Source organism: Salvelinus alpinus, chromosome 11 (assembly GCF_045679555.1).
Source record: "Salvelinus alpinus chromosome 11, SLU_Salpinus.1, whole genome shotgun sequence".
Lineage (NCBI taxonomy): Eukaryota > Metazoa > Chordata > Actinopteri > Salmoniformes > Salmonidae > Salvelinus > Salvelinus alpinus.
The window spans coordinates 42,656,616-42,679,897 of NC_092096.1; the positions used below are offsets into that span (position 1 = coordinate 42,656,616).

A 23,282-nucleotide genomic window follows, 5' to 3' on the forward strand; every position below is an offset into this window, starting at 1 on the left:
TCTGGAGTCAGTCACATGTTTATTTTAGCTTGGGTATATTAGCGGTGGACTCTGTTTGACACATCACACTCTCTTCATCTTGGACTGCTCAGAGCTGTTTGCTTTGAGAAAGGGTCCTTGCCATGTGAGATCCATCTGCCCAGGCCTATTCCTGTCTTTTGTCCAATAAACATGTTAAGGTTAAGTTGGAGAGCAGGGCTTTGCAGTTCGTATTTGAGTGTTTTTGTATAACACCTGAGTGCCAATGTACAATGTTGCCTCTGAAGCTAAGCAGCGTTGGTCCTGGTCAGTCCCTGGATGGGAGACCAGATGCTGCTGGAAGTGGTGTTGGAGGACCAGTAGGAGGCACTCTTTCCTCTGGTCTAGAAAAATATTCCAATGCCCCAGTGCAAGGATTGGGAACATTGCCCTGTGTAGGGTGCCGTCTTACGAATGGGGCGTTAAACGGGTGACCTGACTCTCAGTGGTCACTAAAGATCAAATCAAATCAAACTTTATTTGTCACATGTGCCAAATACAAGTGTAGACCTTACCGTGAAATGCTTACTTACAAGCCCTTAACCAACAGTGCAGTTCAAGATGAGTTAAGAAAATATTTACCAAATAAACTAAAGTAAAAAATACTAAAAGTAACAGAATAACATAACAATAACGAGGCTATATATAGGGGGTAACGGTACCGAGTCAGTGTGCGTAGGTACAGGTTAGTTGAGGTCATTTGTACATGTAGGTAGGGGAGAAGTGACTATGCATAGATAATAAACAGCAAGTAGCAGCAGTGTACAAATCAAATGGGGGGGGTCGATGTAAATAGTTCAGTGGCCATTTGATTAATTCTTCAGCAGTCTTATGGCTTGGGGGGGTAGAAGCTGTTGAGGAGCCTTTTGGTCCTAGACTTGGCGCTCCAGTCTATGACAGTCTATGACTTGGGTGACTGGAGTCTCTGACAATTTTATGGGCTTTCCTCTGACACCGCCTATTTATATTGGTCCTGGATGGCAGGAAGCTTGGCACCAGTGATGCACTGGGCCGTACACGCTACCCTCTGTAGTGCCTTACGGTCAGATGCCGAGCAGTTGCCATACCAGGCGGTGATGCAACCGGTCAGGATGCTCTTGTTGGCGCAGCTGTAGAACATTTTTAGGAACTGGGGACCCATGCCAAATCGCCTCCTGAGGGGGAATAGGTTTTGTTGTGCCCTCTTCACGACTGTCTTGGTGAATTTGGACCAGATGACCTGGCACTTAGCGGGTGTTAACCCTGGTGCCCTGGATACATTCCCAATCTGGCCCTCGTACCATCATGGCCACCTAATCATCCCCAGCTTCCAATTGGCTCATTCATCTCTCTTCCTCTCCCCTGTAACTATTCCCCAGGTTGTTGCTATAAATGACAATGTATTCTTAGTCAATTTACCTGTTAAAATAAGGGTTAAATAAAAAGTACATGTAAGGTCAAGCATTAACAAGGTACAATGTGACAACACAGAGCTGGTAGGGAGGGAGGTTGGATGTGTGACTGCTACCTGTGACATACTGTAAACACAATCTGAAACACCTTCCTCTCTGAATACACTGTTTACAAAAGCTGTTCTATTCTACCAAAATAGGTGAGGAGTTTATATACAAAATCTAACTTGGGTCCCAAATGCCACAGATTCCCTATGTAAAGCACTACTTTTCACTACATAGGGAATAGGGTGCCATTCTTCCCATATCACAAACGTCAGATCCAGTCTTACATCATGTGAATTGTCCTTCAGTTGCACCTGCCTGGACTCCTCTTTCATGAAAAGAAATTTATTTGGCTTATACCCTAAAATCAATTACTTTGATAAGATCATCAAAAGAGAAAGATAGCCGAATAGTTACCCTCTGAAGTTAATTGCTTTCATAAAATACGCTATGAGAGAAGAGGTGTAAGTTGAGCTCATATTTTCAGGATATGGATTGGATGACGTGGCCCATGATGCAAGTGACTTTAATATGCATTATTCAACCTTCCATAGAAAAAACGTGAGATATTCTGCCAGCGGCACTGGGAATCTCACGAGCCATTTTCGACTATCATGACATCATGGTATTTATTTCCAGCATAGCCTACAGAAAATGTTATAATTGATGTTTGTGGAAATAGACCTAATTCTATTGCATTCATTATCATAATTATAATAAATTCCATCACCATCATCATTGATTTGTTTTGTGACGCCTCTCGAGCCACCGGACCAAGCCGGGGCTCTATTTCATCTCCTTTAAAAAAATAAAAAACGTCAGGAAATCTCTATGTAAACATGGTTTACGTCCGGGCAGCAGTATGCCACGCTTCGGCAAACTCCGCTGCTGTTTCTTCAAGAGGAGAGTAGTAGCCTAGCCTATGAAGAGCAGAAGAAATGTGAGGGATAAATAATACGGAGAGAGAGGAACAGACGGAGCGGCACAAAGGAGAGAGGAGAGTGTTGTGCGGGAGGGCGAGATAGAGGGAGATGAGAGGAGATGCAGGCAGTGGCCTAGATGTGCGAATCGTCAAGAGTTGCTCTTTCTGGTTCACTGGATGGAGGCTGCTCTCGCGCAGGGAGGACTATAGAAAATATGGGGATGTTTTATGTGGTTTGTTGAAGGCTACACAGTGAAACGTTACTTTTTCCAGTACGAGTTTTCGTTCATTCGTGTTCAGTATTTTTATGTGGCCTACTTTATGTGTGTTTTGGGGAGAAATGGGTCAATAATTTCGAAGCGCGCAAGCAGTAGCGCACAGTCCCACACACTGCCGCGCGTTATGGCTCTCTCTGTCAAACATGGTGTATGAAAATGCACTGAACCTTTCACATTTACACACTGCGAATATATAGTTCACGCCGCTTCCTTCGCCCCCCCCTGTGTGATGACGATGGAAGTGGAAGCTGACAGCGGCAGAGGTATATCAAGGAGGGCTCATGAGAAATGCCCGCGGGCGGTGGAGCGCAACGGCTATGTGAAAACATGTGTCACCCCTCTGTATCAGGACGCGGGCTGCCAGTCGTGGCTGAGACTCACAGATATATGGAGTTCCCTAAGACTGTCGTCCGCGGTGTGTGTGGGCTCTGTCTCGGTTATTCTTGCTTTGCTGGTCAGATTGGTGGACTGGGACGTGGAGCAGCAGAGTTGCAGCAGTAACAGCAAGAATAACGGCGAGTCTGGATCTCTAGTTCATTTCGTGGCGACCTGTGTGGTGGAACTGTTGTTGAACGTTTGGTACCTGGTGTCCCCCGTCTTCACTCTCGTATGTGCCTTCTTTTGGGTTGGCTTGTACCTGATCCGCTGCGGGGTGCTGATCCGGACCGCCGTGTTTCTGTTGGCAGTGTGTCACTTCGGCGAAGCCGCGGCGCAGTCTCTCCTGCACGGTGCGGAGGACCAGTTGCTGTCGTTCACCGCCACGGTGGTGGTTCTGTCCTGTCTAGCCGTCGGGGCGCTGATGGTGGTCAGACTCGGACAGGGGGTTTCCGTCATCATCTTCATCAGTATCATCAGAACTGTGTCTCTCATCTCCCTCAACAAGATCCGGGCCAGCTGGAGACCCTACCTGGCGTACCTGGTAGGAGTGCTGGGAGTCCTGCTAGCGAGGTATGCTGACCGGCTCCTGACGGGCTCAGTGCCACTCGGGGCGGGTTGTAGCTACGTGACAGCCGGGAAGGAAGAGAATATCATTCCCGTGTTTAAAAGGCGACGGATGTCCAGTTCAGTGGTCTCTTCAGACATGGCGCACAGTCACAGCAACAGCAAGTCCCACCGAAGGACCTCGCTCCCATGCATTCCACGGGAACAGGTAAAAGCTTAGCTATAATTTGAATGTTTGGCTTTTTTTTCGTTTGGGTTAGAGCAAGGGAATGACACAAAAATGTGCCCACAATTTATGCATTGTGCCCAAATGTATTATTATTAGGACTAGTATTGTTATTATTATTAGGCATATTATTATTACATTAGAGGGTCCTTTGAATTACTTTGCGGGATGCCTCAAAGCTTAGCTTCTTCTCTGACACGTTTTCCTATAGGCTACTCTGAATATAGAACACGTGTGTTTACTTGCGCTGGTTCTATCATGAGCACTTTATCTACGCTATTAAAGGGAAATACTCTCTGCATGCATGTTCCAACCCTGGCTGCCTTTTTCTGTTCTATTGTAATGTAGGCCACTGTTCAAATGGCACGTATGTGTATGGATTGCTTTGCCCTTCAGGTAGTAAGTCATGCCAGGGTGGGTCACCTGAGACAGAGTCAGGGCTGATAACCAGCCCTCAAACCCGGCCTTTTGTTTGACCTGGCCGGGTGGCTCTGGCTCGGAGGAATGGCTTACACGTCAGCTCACACCAATTTTAAAAGTTTATCAGTAGTTAGAGACTGATATCAAACACATTTCTGCACGGTTTACTGTAACTCATGTTTTTTTTATACGGTAGTTACCAGGAAATGTGTTCTACAGACCGGCTTGAATTTATATGAATAAGAAATTAATCTTAAATGTGAAGGTACACATTCTAGAGTATCTTTTTATTGTATTCAAGTGCATTTACTGACCTTGCCTATTGTTTTATTCAGCCTCGTGCTTTGTTTATTTAATGTCTAAGGACACTGTGTATCCTGAGAAGGGTTTCCTGTCTTTAAGAACAGATTTTGTGCAATGCTGGACTTTTTTTTAATACTACCTGAAATCTTCTTTCATCATTGAATTGCAATCCAAAGTTAGTACATCTGCTACATTTTAGATGCAGATGTACAAGTGTTGTGTGTGGGACTCCCCAAGTATACAGCCTTTATAAGCTGTACAACAGAGAAGACATGCTGTACTGCTGGCAACGTTTTGTATCCTCCTCAGCATGTATGATGTGAATGAACACATCCATATGAAGCTGAGGTACTCTAGTATGTCAACCAGACCTGTGGGTAGTGTTCATAATGCTTCATCTCAACTGTGAATTCTACAACAAAGTGAATCAACGACGACTGATCTCATAAATGTTAGATTTGCTGTCCCTGATCTTCAAGGGTAAAACTTTCACAACAGCTCTACCTCCTCCACACCTCAGCAGTTACTACTGTGTTGCCTCCCATTGACGTTACGCCCTCTGGTGATAGTTTAGAATAAAACAAAAATAAAAAGGTATCCAAGTTGAGATAATATCCAAGCAGACGTTTTGTGTTGGCAGAAGGCGTGTCCCACTATTAAAGACGAGATACCGGACACTCTTCAAAAGGTTTCACATTTATTTGTCCCAGAGGGAAATTGGTTTTGCAGCGAAGGAGCATAAAAAACAACATTGAACATATAAAATCCACATGGATATCCACAAGGATATTCTACTTTGTACTCAGGATGAGCACGCTGTCCAAAGTCTTAAATATAATGACTTATTTTTAAGTAAGAGGCCCGAGCTGGCCCATAGCTTCATACGGATGTTTAATGCAACTTGTTTAGGCCATGTGTTTTGGTGTTGACTGTTGAGTGACTTTGGGCACATCCCTTTTGAACTGTACACAGTGTGTTAGCGATGGGTCGTCTGATCGAATCATGTTCAATGATGCTGATCAACCTCACTAACAACATACAACGACACGAGGTCTGACAAATTGGCCCCCCTCAGAGGACCTGGTTTCGGGAGCTTTGATACTCAAGAGGCCTTGCGATTGGTCAGGGTGAGTGCTGTGCGGAGTGGCAGGCCAGGCAGCGTGTCCTGTCCTCCACAGGCGTCTCCTTGAAGTGAGTTGCATAAGCCTCTTGAGAGAGAAGTCTAGCTACACCAGGAGAGGCTCGCTGGCTGGATCAAAACAAGTCTGTCTGAAAAACAGGGCCTGGTCGCCGGTCACCAGGGTCACTGTATGTGCTGTACAGTATAGGAAATTATCAAATGTCACCTATGATGGTAGGACATTATTCTGTATTCTCTATAGTGAATGGATTTTTAGTGCAATGGAAATTGATTCAGGGTATAATTTGAGAAGCAGCCTTATGTTTTTCCCAAGGGTTAAAAAAAAACTAATCTCGTGTGTGTGTGCAGCTCTCCTCTGGGTGCAGTTCTCGCTCAACTCAGAGAAGCATAGATTTTCATAAACCTGACCTCCTGCAGTATTTATGAGCCAGCCTCCTCTGACTGCCTGCCAGAATGTGTTCTTGCTTTACATTGCAGCATCAAACAGCTCCAAGAAGTCCTCCACTGCTACTTCAAACTCTCCTGTCTCCATTGTGTTGCTCAATGTAGCCATAATGTCACGTTTACGATGCGTTTATAAATGTGTAAGGTAGGCTTTATGAACATTCAGTTCTTAGTAAATCATTACCATCTGTATAATATAGCATGTATAGTTTGAGGAAGACATTGTAATGTCAGATGAAACCGTTTCAGATAGATTGCTGCTTCATAAATAGCTTTTTAATGAATTCTAGGGGATTTCTTAGAGTTAGAGCACTTCCAATAACATATCATGATATAAATCTCCTTTTAGACTGAGTGGATGCAGAGACAGTGTGAGTAGCTCTGTGGCAGCGCTGCAGTGGACTAGCTAGCTGCAAAAGTTGTTTGTGTTTTAGCAGAGGCTTCTAGAGGGATATGATTCGAGGAAATAGCCTTTTCTAGTGAGTTTGGGGCGGATTCAGTCCAAACGTTGGCTCAGGAATAGAGAAGTTGTAAGTAGGACATTTAAAAATTCAATTTTATGAGATTAGTTTCTGCCTTGGTTCTCCTTCTCATTTTCCCCACCCACACACACACAGAGGACTGTATATTATACAATGCCATACATTATAACAATGCTTCTGCTAAAATAGTTGAATGTTTGAAAAGAGTTGGGGAATGGGGCTCCAACAGTCCAAGCAGTTCTGAATTTTGTTCAATTTTCGAACTGTATATTACCTAATTATCAAACGTCTTAATATTTCTATGCCACAGCGAGAGAGAGAGAGGGAATGACAGAGAGAGAGAGAATGACAGATAGAGAGAGAAAGGAAAGAGAGAGAGGGTGTGATTCAGTTAAATTTGAAGGAGAAAAGGGTGCAGCGAGAATCTATTTGAGGGAAACACTATTCTCTCAATGACGCACATTCATTCCCACAGAGACCCACCACATTACGCTCTGTGCCATAGATTCCTGAATTTCTGTGCCACTGATACAAGGTTAGTAGGCTGGACTATTCTATCTGCCCTCATAGGTTTAGACTATAGTCCCCAAAAGGGCCTGGATCATGCACAGATGTAGGATCTTATTTTGATCCCCCTGTTGCAGGAGAACGTTGTAAAGCTTGTAATGTATTTGAGGTTTAGAAAGGCTTCTGAAATTTGTAGATCTCAATTTGAAATTCCAGACTTGATTTTCCCTTAAGAAAAATGTATCAACCCCTACAAAAATGTACATGAATTATAATCCACATAATAATTCACATTTCCTGTTGCTGCAGGATTATTTTCATGCTGTAGCAATCTGGCTCAAATTAAGATCCTACATCTGTACAAAAACAGATTAACTTAGAACCGGTTTGTACTTAACGTAGTGGCTTCTTGTGTGTGTGTCGCAGCTCGGCCGCTCACTCACCAACAAAATAAGCTTGGCCGTGCCGAGCTTGTGTGTGTGTTGAGCATATTCCTCTACATGTTGTCATAGTGTACATTCACCTGTTTTCATCTTGTCGGAAGCAGAGAGGGTGTCTTTTCTACCTGATGACTAGACATGCTGAATGTTGACTTTATTAGTCTGCCTAGCCCTCTCTGTTTAATTGAGCTTGTCTGTGTGTGAATGGACAGAGGGATCTTTTACACACACACACACACACACACACACACACACACACACACAAGCTCAGCACGGCCAACCTTATTTTGGTTGTGAGTGAGAGGGGCCTAGCTGCGACTGTGAGAGGGCGTCCGAGGAATGTGTAGCTTCAGCTGTTTGATGGGGCCGCCGGCTGCCAAACCTCATTCATATAAAAAACAAAACAGCGCTGCACAGCGACCCAAGTCTCAGAGAACAGCACCACCAGTACACGGTCCTGGAGAGGAAGAGGTATGTGTGTGTATAGAGGTATAGAGAGATGCAGGGGAAGAAGAGAGTTGCAGAGAGGGAGCGACAAAGGAAGATGTAGATTGATAGACAGAGGCAGGGGTAAAGGATAGGAGAGGTAAAGAAAGGTAGACAGTGAGCAAGAGAAGAGAGAGCCGTGGCCTTTTGTCACCAGGTGTGCAGCTGTAGCTCTTATGAAGAAAAAAAGAATGAATGGACCCCTCATTCAGGCCAGAGGTAGGTGGAGAAGGAGGGAGGAATGGACGGCAGAGAGCAAGTGGGGAAGAGAAGGATGGGGATGGAGAGAGGTGAAAGACGTGAGAGAGATGGAGAGACAGGGAGGAGGGAGAACAGTTTCCTGCCAAGTCTACCAAAGATGTCAGTCGTAACAGGACAACAGCCTAGCTGGCCTGTGAAACCTCACCACTGTTCTTATAAACACACCACAGCGCCGCTCTGCTCACCAAAACACTAACAGACACCACACTCAAATACTAACACACACTCACTCCAAACACTTAAACATTTCTACAGTTTCTGCCGCGGCTGCCAAGGCAGTGTCTCCTATATAGGCAATGGTTCTTTTCCATGTACTTGTTTTTTTCTATCCAGTACCTGAAGGTACATTAGGATTGAAGTTGTTTTCTCTTTCCATTCACTAGTGAAACATAGCAGATGCCTGCATAGTCTCACAGTAGCCTATGAAAAGCCAGTATTGTGTCGGGAGTTAGAGACCAGAGTCATCCCAAAGAGAGATTCTGCCTCCGGTTGTCACAGTCTGACTTATCCTCCTCATTAGGAGTTCATTATCAGCCTCACGTCAACATCACTCACATGTGAAACAGGAGGGACGGGATGTGTCTGTATGCTTGCCTGGGCAGCTGAGTGTGTGGTCCACGTATGTGTTCATGCATGATTGTGAAGGCGCGTTTGTGTGTGTGTCCACATATGTGTGCGTCAGTACCATACTGGTTTGCCCACATTACGGTTTGTGTGTGCCTACGCAAGGTGTGTGCAAAATGTGTATGCATAATTGTGTACCCACATGTGGATGTGTGCTTGTGCATCTGTGTGCGTTTTTGAGAATTTGTGTGTATGAGTGTACCAGCAAGAGAGAGAGAAAGCTCGAGCCCCAACTAGCTAACTAGCTGTAGGGCTACTAAGCCCACTGCTGAGAGGCAGCTTGTTTTTTTAACCTGGACTGGCCGCTGCCCAGATCCCATCTCCCCCGCTCCTTGCTCCCTACCCCCTCCTCCTCTCTCCCCTGCTCCCCTATCCCTGCTCCCAACTTCCTACTCCCCTCACCCTGCTAGCCTCTCCTCTCTCCCCTCTCCCCTCAACGTGCTCCCCTCTCCCCATATACAGAGTGGCTACCCTGCTGGCCAGCCATATGAGCCCCTGGCCCCAGACAAGGAGCGTACTGTTACCCACTCAATGGTGTGTTTTAGTTTGAAAATATGCCCGGCAGATGGGGAGGGGGGGGGGGGAAGAAAGCCAGCCTTTAACAGAAACCAGGTCTGTACATCTGTTTGTCCGTCTGAAAACGAGTGAGAGCCAGGGAGGGAGAGGCTGGAGAGAAAAAGGTTGAAGGATTTTGGTGCAGGGTTTGTTTTCTCTGAGTCTATTTTAATTAGAGAGAGAAGTGGGTTAAATGCTGCCGTGCAACACAGCACAGCACAATGCCATGTTCAGGAGGAGAGGCGTGGAGTCTCAGTCAGCGTACGAGGAGGTGGACTGATGCATGGTCAGATTTTTTGTTGTTGAAACGGGGGCGTTTATTAAAATAATTATGCAACGGGTGTTTTTCTCTGTTCATTGGAGGGGACAGACAGCTAATGTGATCAATTGTGTGAATTCCGATGAATCATAAGTGTAATGATAAAATATGATAGATTTCTCTAAATGTCTACAATAGCGTCCTGTTATAATGGCTCAAGCCCCTATATCAGCAGCATTGGAGAACTGTCCTTGAAGAAGCCTTCCAGAGAACTACAGTCCTTATAAACCATGGAGGAGTCCTCATAAACCATGGAGGAGTCCTCATAAACCATGGAGGAGTCCTCATAAACCATGGAGGAGTCCCCATAAACCATGGAGGAGTCCCCATAAACCATGGAGGAGTCCCCATAAACCATGGAGGAGTCCCCATAAACCATGGAGGAGTCCTCATAAACCATGGAGGAGTCCTCATAAACCATGGAGGAGTCCTCATAAACCATGGAGGAGTCCTCATAAACCATCGAGGAGTCCTCATAAACCATGGAGGAGTCCTCATAAACCATAGAGGAGTCCTCATAAACCATAGCTCCTGTCCACCGATCACGTCACTGTGGTTGATTACTATGGCCCAGTTGAACATGCAGCGTTATTGGGTTCGGTGTGTGTGTTTGAGCGATGAGTGTTTATAAATGTTCATACTGTATAACCAGGTCTTTATTGTAAAATATAATTCGTTCTCATTGGCTTACCTGGCCAAATAAAGGTTTGAAAAATTGACATTGCAGATTGTTGATGCGTCGGAATAAAATCTCATGCATTTCTTAATTGAGCTTTCTGTGGACCAAGAGGGTTCCAGGCTAGCCCTCTGAGTTGCCCAGTGCTTCTGTGTTGTCATCAGTCTGCTGGGCGGCAGTGTTTGCCCTGCCTGACCCCTGCCTCCCTCCCTGCCTCCTCTAAGGCTCCACAGTGCCTGGTGCTGTGGTTGTCTATCAGGTAATTGCCAGCGTAATTGCATCACATGCAGCTGGTAGTGTTTTTTCACTTCCATTACTCTCCTTGCTTGTGTAATGCTGCTTTTACGCACAACACAATGGAGACGTGCGCAATGCAGTGAATTGCACGAAGCTGTCTGTTCCTGGAGCCAAAGAGAACCTGCTGCTAGGTTGGATCAGATCTTTATCATGAGAAATGGGTCTGGGATTGGATAGGGACAGTAGGCTACTTTCCTGTTTCTGCTTAAGCCAAGAAGTTGTCTTGTTTTGGCAAGGCAACAATGTACTAGTATTGGATGCAGATGTCTTGGAACTATTAATGAGTCATAAGTTAGCTCAGCTTCGTGTATGGATGAAGGGATATTGCTCAGATGCATCATCTTAAAAACATTGAATAGTATATAGGTAAACTTTGATGGTTTTCTTAACGGAAGCTGTTTTGGCCCTGGATATCTTTAAGGTCATGGGTTCTAACTATTTCTGTGGACGCAAAAGGATAGAAATGTTTGCTAATTTATTACAAATAAAAAAACTGCTACCACATTTACATAAGTATTCAGACCCTTTACTCAGTACTTTGCTGAAGCACCTTTGGCAGCGATTACAGCCTAGAGTATTCTTGGGTATGACGCTTGGCACACCTGTATTTGGGGAGTTTCTCCCATTCTTCTCTACAGATCCTCTCAAACTTTGTCAGGTTGGATAGCTGCACAGCTATTTTCAGGTCTCTCCAGAGATGTTCAACCGGGTTCAAGTCCGTGCTCTGGCTGGGGCACTCAAGGACATTCAGAGACTTGTCCCAAAGCCACTTCTGTGTTGTCTTGGCTGTGTGCTTAGGTTCGTTTTCCTGTTGGAAGGTGAACCTTCATCCCAGTCTGAGGTCCTGTTTTTCCGGTTTTCATCAAGGATTTCTCGATACTTTACTCCATTCATCTTTCCCTCAATCCTGACTAGTCTCCCAGTCCTTGCTTCAGAAAAACATCCCCACAGCATGATGCTGCCACCACCACCATGCTTCACCGAAGGGATGGTGCCAGATTTCCTCCAGATGTGAGTTCATACTTGGTTTCATCAGACCAGAGAATTTTGTTTCTCATGTCCAAGTGGGCTGTCATGTGCCTTTTACTGAGGAGCGGCTTTCGTCTGGCCACTCTACCATAAAGGCCTGATTAGTGGAGTGCTCCACAGATGGTTGTCCTTCTGGAAGGTTCTCTTATCTCCACAGAGGAACTCTGGAACTCTGTCAGAGTGACCATCGGGTTCTTGGTCACCTCCCCGAACAAGGCCCTTCTCCCCCGATTGCTCAGTTTGGACGGGTGGCCAGCTCTAGGAAGAGTCTTGGTAGTTCCAAACTTCTTCCATTTAAGAATGATGGGGACCAATGTGTTCTTGGGGACCTTCAATGGTGCAGAACATTTTTGGTACCCTTCCCCAGATCTGTGCCTCGACACAATCATGTCTCGGAGCTCTACGGACATTTCCTTCTATCTCATGGCTTGGTTTTTGCTCTGACATGCACTGTCAACTGTGGGACCTTATATAGACAGGTGTGTGCCTTTCCAAATCATGTCCAATCAATTGAATGTACCACAGGTGGACTCCAATCAAGTTTTAGAAACATCTCAAGGATGACAATTAATTTAAAAAAATTAAATCAATTTTAAAATAAGGCTGTAATGTAACAAAATGTGGAAAAAGGGAAGGGGTCTGAATACTTTCCGAATGCGCTGTACATGTACAGAGCCTTCAGAAAGTATTCATACCCTTTGACTTATTCCACATTTTGTTGTTATAGCCTGAATTAAAAAATGATGAACTTTTTTTCCCCCTCAACCATCTACACACAATACCCCATAATGACAAAGTGAAAGATGTTTTTTGAAATTTTAGCAAATGTATTGAAAATGAAATACAGAAATGTTGAATTCACATAATTATTCACACCCCTCAGTCAATACATGTTAGCATCACCTTTGGCAGTGATTACAGCTGTGCGTCTTTCAGGGTAAGTCTCTAAGGGCTTGGCACACCTGGATTGTACAATATTTGCACATTATACTTTTTTTAATTCTTCAAGCTCTGTCAGGTTGTTTGTTGGTCATTGCTAGACAGCCATTTTGAAGTCTTTCCATAGATGTTCAAGCCAATTTAAGTCAAAACTGTAACTAGGCCACTCAGGAATATTCAAGGTCGTCTTGGTAAGCAACTATACAACTCCAGTGTATATTTAGCTGTGTGTTTTAGGTTATTGTCCTGCTGATAAGGGAATTTCTCTCCCAGTGTCTGGTGGAAAGCAGACTGGACCAGGTTTTCCTCTAGGATTTTGCCTGTGCTTAGCTCTATTTAATTAATTTTTATCATAAAAAACTCCCTAGTCTTTTCCAATGACAAATATACCCATAACAAGATGCAGCCACCACCATGCTTGAAAATATGAAGACTGGTACTCAGTGATGTGTTGTGTTGGGTTTGTTCCAAACATAACGCTTTGTATTCAGGAAATAAAGTTAATTTCTTTGCCGTTTATTTTTTATTTTTAATCCCATGTCCCCGTCCCCGCAGGAGACCTTTTGTTAGGCCGTCATTGTAAATAAGAATTTGTTCTTAACTGACTTGCCTAGTTAAATAAAGGTTTAATAAAACATTTAAATAAAATAGTGCCTTATTGCAAACAGGATACATGTTTTGGAATATTTTTTATTCTATACAGGCTTCTTTCTTTTCACTCTGTCATTTAGGTTAGTATTGTGGCGTAATTACAATGTTGTTGACCCATTCCCCATATCACAGCCAATAAACTCTGTAACTGTTTAAAAGTCACCATTGGCCTCGTGGTAAAATCACTGAGCGGTTTCCTTCCTCTCTGGCAACTGAGTTGGGAAGGATGCCTGTATTTATTTAGTGACTGGTGGTAGTGATACACCATCCAAAGTGTAATTAAAAACAGATACTTATATGTGTGGGGTACTGAGATGAGGTAGACATAGTCATATTATTGCACACAGAGGAAGTCCATGCATCTTATTATGTGACTTGTTAAGCACATTTTTACTTCTGAACTTATTTAGGCTTGCCATAACAAAGGGGTTGAATACTTAATAGACTCAAGACATTTCAGCTTTTAATTTTTTATGAATTTGTAAAAATGTTTTTACATTATGAGGTAGGCCAGTGACACAAAATCTCAATGGAATCCATTTTAAATTCAGTCTGTAACACAACAAAATGTGGGTTAAAAGTCAAGGATGTGAATACTTTCTGAAGACACTGTATGTTTTGTATGCGAGGCCTGAAATGCACAGAGTGAAGTAGAGAAAGCACTAAGACAGTGGCTGTTCACTCTGCCCTATCCTCCAGCCAGCCTGCCAGACCTGCTCTGTTCTGTGTTGTTGGAGAAGTAGTTATTCCCTGGTATCTGGGTGGTAATTTTGTGTACACAAGTCAAGGCATTCTGAACACGGACGTATGCAGGGACTGAATACAGTGACTGAAGGCGCTTGAAGATGACCTCATCATGCTGGTGAACATTAGGCCTTTTTATATTTGTTTGTTTTTATTTGCCGACACACTGCATTCCTCAGCTTTTTCATTCACTGGATATGTTTTATGAGGCCAAAGGGATAAACCAGATTATACATTTTTTTTTTGCCAGGTTTTCAACCGGAGTAGCTATCGTGTCGGTTGTTTTGGTGTGGAGGATGGGGGGGGGTGCGTTGCATCCTCAGGTGTGTCCCAGCTGCCACACACGCGCACACACACACACAAACACAAACACAAACACAAACCACCCCCCATTAATTACTTCCAGAAGGCCTAATGGGTTCCAGAGCAAGGAGAGTCGCTTTAAAACCCAGGCCAGATGAATGCTCTACAATAACAATTGTGTGTGTGTGTGTGTGTGTGTGTGAGAGAGAGAGAGATGGCTGACTGGTGGCTCGTTACCTCAGCTGCTGGGCTGATGACGCTGTGCAGAATTTGCTTATAAATGCAAAATAACAAAAACTTGGGACAACACAGCATGTCTATTTGTGTGTATCACACAGAGAGAGGGAGTGTGTGTGATGTACTGTGTGAACAGTAAACACTTTACAAGTGTGTTACGTGTGACAGAGGGAGCTTGCGAGTCCGGCTAGGGGTGTGAAAAGGAAAGTGGGAATGTGACATTTGTGAAGGGAGGTGTCATTGTTCCAAGACCCTGAGCTGGAGAGATCCCCAGAACCCCATCCTACTCCTCTTTCTCCTCCTTTCTCTGAGGTGACGATGACACTTCCATGACACTAAGGTACAGTACCTGTTGTCTGAGCAGCAAGAGGTCTCTGGCAGTGATGACACAGGGTAACGTGTTAACTCTAGTGACACAGGGTAACGTGTTAACTCTAGTGACACAGGGAGATGGGGACTGATATGAAATTAAGAGCCAACCATCTCTCCCCCTTGCCTTCAACCAGAGTAGGAAAGGCCCTGTACCAACCCACAGAAACTGCACTGGTCATTACATAAGACCCAATGTCCTGTCCCTCTACATCTCACTCTGCATGCGAAGCTGTAGATTTGTGTCTCTCTCTAACTCACTCTCTAACTCTCTCTCTAACTCTCTCTCTCAGTCCATCTTTCAGAGGACAGATGCCAGGTGTCCTCTGAAATATGGAGTTAGAGAGGGAGTGGTGTCCTCAGCTGTTACGTAAGGCAGATCTCTGTGTGTGTGTGTGTGTGCTCGCACGCATTCATTTTGGCCTGATTTGCCCGATGTGTCTGTGATGGAACGGGCCATCATGTGGTGCTGGGGTGGAGGATGGTCGTTTGTGTTTAGAAATACACTCTTTATACTCATGCTTCTCAAAGTACTGAAAGCCCGTGTCCTGGGCCGTAACTTTGTTCACGGTCCCTCCCTGCCACCCCCACAGGAGACCCACATAGTTGGCAGATCCATCCACCTGACCTGTGCTTCATGCTACCCACTTTAGCTACCTTCTTCATCTGTGCTTTAGCTGTGTGCAAAAGCATTTATCCATAAATCCTATCTACAAGGTTTATCCTGTAGTCTATTTTATTACCACTACTGCTCTGATCTTATCAGAAAGGATGATTTGATGATATAAATATACACTGTCAATACATCTCGTTAGTCAGAACATTAGGCTAATCCAATCACTTAGTAGGTCCCCGGGCCTGGGAGGGCTCATCGTAGGGCATGTACTGGAGAGTTGGCTTTGACACCATCGCCCCATCTGCAGGTAGGATGTTCAGCCACCAAATTCAATGCCTCTCAAATTGGTTTGGATGAAATTGTTTTAGAATACTTATTGTGTCTGTCTGTCTGACTGATGTAAGCTTTGTCCGTTAGATGAGTAAGTTCACTGGTCTGGTCTGCTGTTATACTCCATTGCTCAGTAAAAACGGTGTTACCAAGCTCTCTAAATAATGAAGGAGCCATAAAAGAGCATCGTTCTCTCATAAACAAAGAGAAAGCTCTTTTCATCTCTTGACAAGTAAAAGGGGGACATTTGCTCTTTGCAGCTGTTGGTTTATGTTTCATGTCCAGCTCAGAGGCAGAACACACACACACCGCTCTCGTCCCTCCCTCGTTTTCTGCCCATCTGACATTTCAAACAGACGTGCAGAAGAGCGTACAAGGCAGGCGGGCAGCCAACGGGAGGGCTGGCCTGGTCAAATAAACACAGGAGCAGTGACACTAGTAATCCCTACCAGACCTGCAAAACACACCCTGTGTGTGTGTGTTCATGGCTCGAGTCATGATCGACATATGCACCCAGGCGATTTGTCCTGCCTCCGTGGGTTAAACAGTGGTCCCAGAGGTTGTCAGGTTGGATAACCAGCTGTAGTTAACCACTGCCTTTCACCCTGTAATGTCAAGCATAGTGTGTGCATCCCTATGGGAAGCAGAACAAGGTGGTCCAAAATGCCGCGCGCTGTGGTGGGCTATCATACTGGAGCATATCCTAGCTTGACGTGTGCCGAGATGTTTGAGCCTATTTAGGTGATCACTTGGGCCCACCGGGTTGGTGTTCCACTCTGGTTGACTCGTGGTTGTTATGGTTGCCTGTGTGGTGTGAGTTTACGTTCTGCGAACACTGAACATTGACAAGCGTCAAAACCCAATCACCCAATCCAACAAGCAACACACTTCGCACTTTCATACCCTTCAAAGGAGACACCTCTCACACTTTCTTTATCCTTAGTTACCTCTCTCTGAACTCCTCTCTCTTCTCTCCGTCTCTCTCTCTCTCTCTCTCCGTCTTTGTCTTCTCGTTTGTCTCTCCATCTCCTCTTCTCTTTTTTGCTGTTTTTGTGGCTGTGGGAAGACATTGTGAGAGGCAAGGAGCGTCATCCTTAGTGCTCATCTGTGGAACAGACCAGGGGACAGACCACGGCTCTGACGTCTGTACGGGCCATTAGGAGGGGAACACACACAGAACACACACACCATGCGCTTTCCTCACACACACACACAGCACACACAAACACACACAAACACACACACAATCGTCAAGATCATGTGGTTAGCTGTGCTGTTTGGCACGGTGGGGCCTGTTACTGTCTGTGTTTATGTCAGTGTGGTCCTCCAGGCATGATGGCTCTCTCGTCCATTCACCAGCCATTCACTGTTTCCTCCAGCCATCCAGTCACTCCTAATTCCTCTCTCTCTCCTTCTCTTTCTCCCCTCCTCTCTATTTCTCCCTTCTCTCTCATTCTCTCTCTCCCTCTATCCCCCTCTCTCTGTTTATCCCCCCCTCTCTCTTTCTCTGTCTCCCCCCTCCCCCTCTCCCTCTTGCTCCAGTCTCATTCAGGGCAGAAGCCCTTCTTATATTGGATTATGTTGTTGTGATGGGCGTTGGGGCGTCTGGTGGTGGTATTACTCGGAAGCAAAGGATTAGGGGAGTTCAGTTTTCCTAGAAAAGCTGTTTTTATCAGGGGTTGGAACCGGTTCAGGGAACAGAACCGAAAACCGGAAAATAACGTAATTTTTCTAGGAACAGAATCAGAACCGGGAAAATGATCAGCGCTTTCGGAAAGTATTCAGACCCCTTGACTTCTCCCACATTTTGTTACGTTACAGCCTTATTCTAAAATGGATTAAATTGTTTTTTTCCCTCATTAATTGACACACAATACCCCATAATGACAAAGTGAAAATAGGTTTGTAGAAATGTTTGCACATTTATATATATATTTTTAAAACAGAAATATCTTATTTACATAAGTATTCAGACCCTTTGCTATGAGACTCGATATTGAGCTCAGGTGCATCCTGTTTCCATTGATCATCCTGGAGATGTTTATTAAACTTCATTGGAGTCCACCTGTGGTAAATTCAATTGATTGGACATGATTTGGAAAGGCACACACCTGTCCATATAAGGTCCAAGAGTTGACAGTGCATGTCAGAGCAAAAACCAAGCCATGAGGTCGAAATATTTGTCCGTAGAGCTCCGAGACATGATTGTATCGAGGCACAGATCTGGGGAAGGGTACCAAAGAATGTCTGCAGCATTGAAGAACACAGTGGTTTGGAACCACCAAGACTCTTCTTATGGCTGACTGCCCAGCTAAACTGAGCAATCAGGGAAGAAGGGCTTTGGTCAGGGAGGTGACCAAGAACCCGATGATCACTCTGACAGAGCTCCACAGTTCCTCTGTGGAGATGGGAGAACCTTCCAGAAGGACAACCATCTCTGCAGCACTCCACCAATCAGGCCTTTATGGTAGTGGGGCGGTGGAAGCCACTCCTCAGTAAAAGGCACATGACAGACCGCTTGGAGTTTACCAAAAGGCATCAAATGGACTCGCAGACTATATTAGAAACAAGATTATCTTGTCTGATGAAACCGAGATTGAACTCTTTGGCCTGAATGCCAAGCGTCACATCTGGAGGAAACCTGAAGCATGGGGGTGGCAGAATCATGCTTTGGGGATGTTTTTCAGCTGCAGGAACTGGGAGACTAGTCAAGATCGAGGAAAAGATGAACGGAGCAAAGTACAGAAAGATCGTTGATGAAAACCTGCTCTAGAGTGCTCAGTAACTCAGACTGGGGCGAAGGTTCACCTTCCAACAGGACAACGACTCTAAACACACAGCCAAGACAACACAGGAGTCTCTGAATGTCCTTGAGTGGCACAGCCAGAGCCCGGACTTGAACCCAATCGAACATCTCTGGAGAAATCGGAAAATAGCTGTGCTGCAACACTCCCCATCCAACCTGACAGAGCTTTAGAGGATCTGCAGAGAAGAATAGGACGAACTCCCCAAATACAGATGTACCAAGCTTGTAGTGTCAAACCCAAAAAGACTCGAGGCTGTAATCGCTGCCAAAGGTACTTCAACAAAGTACTGAGTAAAGGGTCTGAATATTTTTTTATTTGTAATACATTTTCTAAAAACCTTATTTTTAGCGTGGTTCAGCTTAGATTTTCTGAATATTCCTGTTTCAGCTATTCTCAATAAGCTTCAGGTTGTCATGTAATATTTTTCATAGACCTTTTGTTTGTTGAGTAGATATTACTTGTCTTTGTGTGAGCCGTCATTTGAATGAAAACAATAGACAACTGGATGTTCATTCATTCATGTATGCAAATTATACAGGAAAAGGAAACCTCTTCCCCACTTGAGCTCATGATGTGGTTACACTTTTACCCAGTTTTATATGTACTCTATGTACAGGTCTGCTCAAATCTTTTCACCAACATGTCTCTTGTGGTTGTGCTGTTCTTGTGCCCCCTGAGGACAACACTCTGACTCTGAAGTCGAAGCTCTGAGTTGTAACACTCAACAAACAGGCCCCTGGAGGACAAAGACAGGCAACGCCTATGGTCTCAGCACCACAACACAGAACCTCCGTTAGCGCCATTAGATCCAACCCTGCAGGGGTCACACACACACACACACACACACACACACACACACACACACACACACACACACACACATAATCACAGTCTAAACTCTAGAGGGAGAGAGATAAGTACGGTGTGTTTTGTCCAGTAGAGTGATGGTGGTGATGGAGTTTCCTGCTGTGCTGACATGTGGAGAAAGCCTCCTTGGGTTGGCTGAGCACTGGTTGGTCCATGGTCACAGCAGGGAGAGCGAGCAGGGGTAGACCCGTAATGGCATCTAGAGAGAGAGAGAGTACTATTACATGGAGAGGTCCAGGAGAGCTGTAATGGTGGTCAGGGAAGTCAGTGTACACTAGAGGTCTTCACGGGTCCACCTGAACCCGATTACCCGGGTCCCGACCGGGCTGGGTCCGAAATTCTGTAGTTGACCCTCGGAGCTGATTTGATTGTCACGGGTCTGATTTGTATGGGTAAGCACCCATACAGACCCGAATGCGACTCATGCTGCTGCTCATGCTTTTCACGAGAGTACCGCGTGTAGCTTGTTGTTGTCGGCCAATCACGAGTCATCAAAGCGCCACTATCCTCTGGCTCTGTGTGTGTCGTGGCAAGCAAGTTAGAAGATCAATGGAAGATGCAATTAAAAGTTAAATTAGGATGTTTCAACCACCAAGAGCCAACAGGTAGGCTGATAATACTCTATGGAGTTTATGTAATTGTGTAGGATGGGGGAAAGTGCAGCCTATGTAGCCTCAATTAGCCTCCTTCTCTTTTCAGTTCGTTACAGTCAATATAGGTACTATGTAATCAGATTGAATGATAAATAACCTAGCAGGAGGTCAGGAGATGCCATCAAAACCAGCCACTAGGGGCAATAGTGAGCACTATTACCATCAAGTATGCTTGAGGTTTTGCTAAGGTGTTGTGGAAGGGGATGGTGGATGGGCGTAAGCTGTGAGCTCCGAAGGTTGCATGTTCAATTCCAGTGCTAGGCACTCATTGTATATATATTTTTTAACCCTATCCCAAACCTTAACCCTTAACTTAATCATTTAGAATTAGTGCAGAAATGTGACTTTTATGCATAAGGGTTTGGACATCTGATTCTGCAGTGAGACTGTGAAAGCTTGTTGCTCTCCTTCCTCCCTGATGCCTGCATGTTGCGCCACTCAAACACCACATGGTCCCTCCCCCGCATTCTGCTAGAGCTCCTGTTTCCCTATCCCTCTGCTTTTGCATTAACAGCTTCAGTTAATAAGGTAGCTCAAAACAATTGCTTTTCTGCTGCTTCCCTCACTCGGGTAGGACCCGACTGGGTCTTTACAGGGCCGGGTCTGGTTGTTCTCTGGTCCGTTTGGATCAGGTTTCCATATTTTTTTTTATTCGGGTAGGGTCCGGGGAGGAATGTGCCGGGTCCATTTTGTAACGTGTCCAACTTTTTGGATCCGAGAAGACCTCTAATGTACACACAGTTTCCAGGAAGCATGAACACTTTCCATGAATGGTTTGGGCTGCTTGACCTTCTGGGTGCTCACCCACTGTCTGAGTGAAAGCATATTAGCAGAGACGATTATATGCCTGTTGTTTCATCCATGTAACAATGATCTAATCATCTAAGCTAGTGTATCATTCTATTCTCTGTCTCTCAGACCAGTATGCTGCTATAATGCTAAGAATTTGGTGGGTGATTATATTTGTCCTATTTCAAGTGGGAATTGAAAATATGTTTTTTTGCATATCCCAACTCTTCCCGAGACACCCTTGGAGAGGGGTCATGGCCAGGGTCAGCCATTATCAACAGCGACCCTGGAGCAATTAGGGTTAAGTGCCTTGCTCAAGGGCACATAGATTTTTCACCTTGTCGGCTCAGAGATTCAAACCAGCGACCTTTCGGTTATTGGCCCAACATTCTAACAACTAGGTTAAAGATACTGATTGATTGTATGCACATCAATCTGTCATATGAAACATGAGTTGGTTGTTGTCTTTTGTATACAGTTTTCCAATGCAGCCACTGCATGAGCTGTGTGTACAGTACGATTTAAAAACGACCATGAACACTGCACAGTGATCGTGCAGAAATTCTGTTTATATTAGTTTTGTGTGTGTCTGTGTAGCTTCCAGCTGTGTCTTATTAAGCTTCTCTCAGGACTGTAAGAAAACTGAATGAGTTCACTCAGGGTTGGGTGAATTATCTCTCTCTTTCTCTCCATCTCCCTCGTCTCTCTCTCTCTCTCTCTCACTCTCTCTCACTCTCTCTCTCCCACTCTCACTCTCTCTCTCACTTCTGTTTCTCCCTCTCTCACTCCCCCTTCTGTTTCTCCCTCCCTCTCCTCCAGCGATCTAAGAAAACAGAGGCAGAGTGTTTGTATAATGCCTGGCTAAACTCTGGCTGTTCCACCGAGACCCACACGCCCCCAGTTAAAATGTTGACACTTCCAATCCTGCACAAATTGTCCAAGAGCCATTCTTCCTCTGAACACAGCGCGTTCTGTGTTTATTTAGATAATCAAGAACATATCCTTCCCTCCACGTCGGCTAAAACAGCTGTCAGACTTCAGTGACGCTGTGTTCTTTATAAAACAGGAACAAACAGCAAAAAGTACAGTCAGAAAGCACCCATACAACCCTTCAATACAAACTGTTATAATTTCAATAGTAAATATGCTGGATGATATTGGACTATGGAGTTTGGAGATATTTTATTCATCTACTGATGGATTTTGATAATTCATAATATTATGATTATAATATTTTGCAGCAAAAGGAAATAGGGCCTACATTATGGAATAGATTTTCATCCATTCTTCTCAGAGATGGAAGCATGCAACACAGTAGGGATAATAAAGGAAATTGAGTTCCTGTGTCTCAATCTTCACTTTACATGAGAAGTCAATTACTCAACTAACGTTCACGCCACATACCACATCAATCATTGGGCGGTGAAAGGGGATCGAACGTCACGGAGGATGCCGCTTTCGCGAGCCGTGACGCACGTGATGTGATGCTCTCTGACAGTAATGGCAGTAATGGCAGTAAAGAGCTACGCGACGCCAGTATCCTAAGACTGGCTTGCCATTAGCATGGGAAACGCTCCACTTAGAGGGAACCAGTGGAAGGAACGGTGTGTGTGTGCATAAAGCCATTGGATGCATGAAGCCATTGGATTGCCTCTTAATGCGGCTTGGCAAATGAAGTGAAGGGGTGCACATTGCGGAAACAACGCATCATGATTCTATCATCTCCAGTCTGGCATTTTCTATGAAAATAACACTGATTCAGGGCCAATGTTTAACAGACCTTTAATTTCTCTTAGATGGAAGAGCAGGACCTTTTCCAAATGGCAACATTCTAACACATACATACATTTTACACGCTAGATACAATTTTTGTCCATTAAAATAACATCAAATTGATCAGAAATACAGTGTAGACATTGTTAATGTTGTAAATGACTATTGTAGCTGGAAACGGCAGATTTTTAAAATGGAATATCTACATAGGCGTACAGAGGCCCATTTATCAGCAACCATCACTCCTGTGTTCCAATGGCACGTTGTGTTAGCTTAATCCAAGTTTATCATTTTAAAAGGCAAATTGATCATTAGAAAACCCTTTCGCAATTATGTTAGCACAGCTGAAAACTGTTGTCTGATTAAAGAAGCAATAAAACTGTCCTTCTTTAGACTAG

At 44.6% G+C, this 23,282-nt stretch overlaps 1 protein-coding gene across 1 annotated transcript in view; it reads left to right on the plus strand.

The window, feature by feature from the left end:
- Positions 1-2,308: 2,308 nt before the first annotated feature.
- Positions 2,309-23,282, plus strand: part of LOC139534208 (cGMP-inhibited 3',5'-cyclic phosphodiesterase 3A-like) — an 82,810-nt gene continuing 61,836 nt past the window's right edge. Inside the window, exon 1 of the mRNA XM_071333121.1 lies at positions 2,309-3,804. Coding sequence (XP_071189222.1) covers positions 2,884-3,804 — 921 coding nt within the window. The 5' untranslated portion in view covers positions 2,309-2,883. The remainder of the gene's footprint in view (positions 3,805-23,282) is intronic.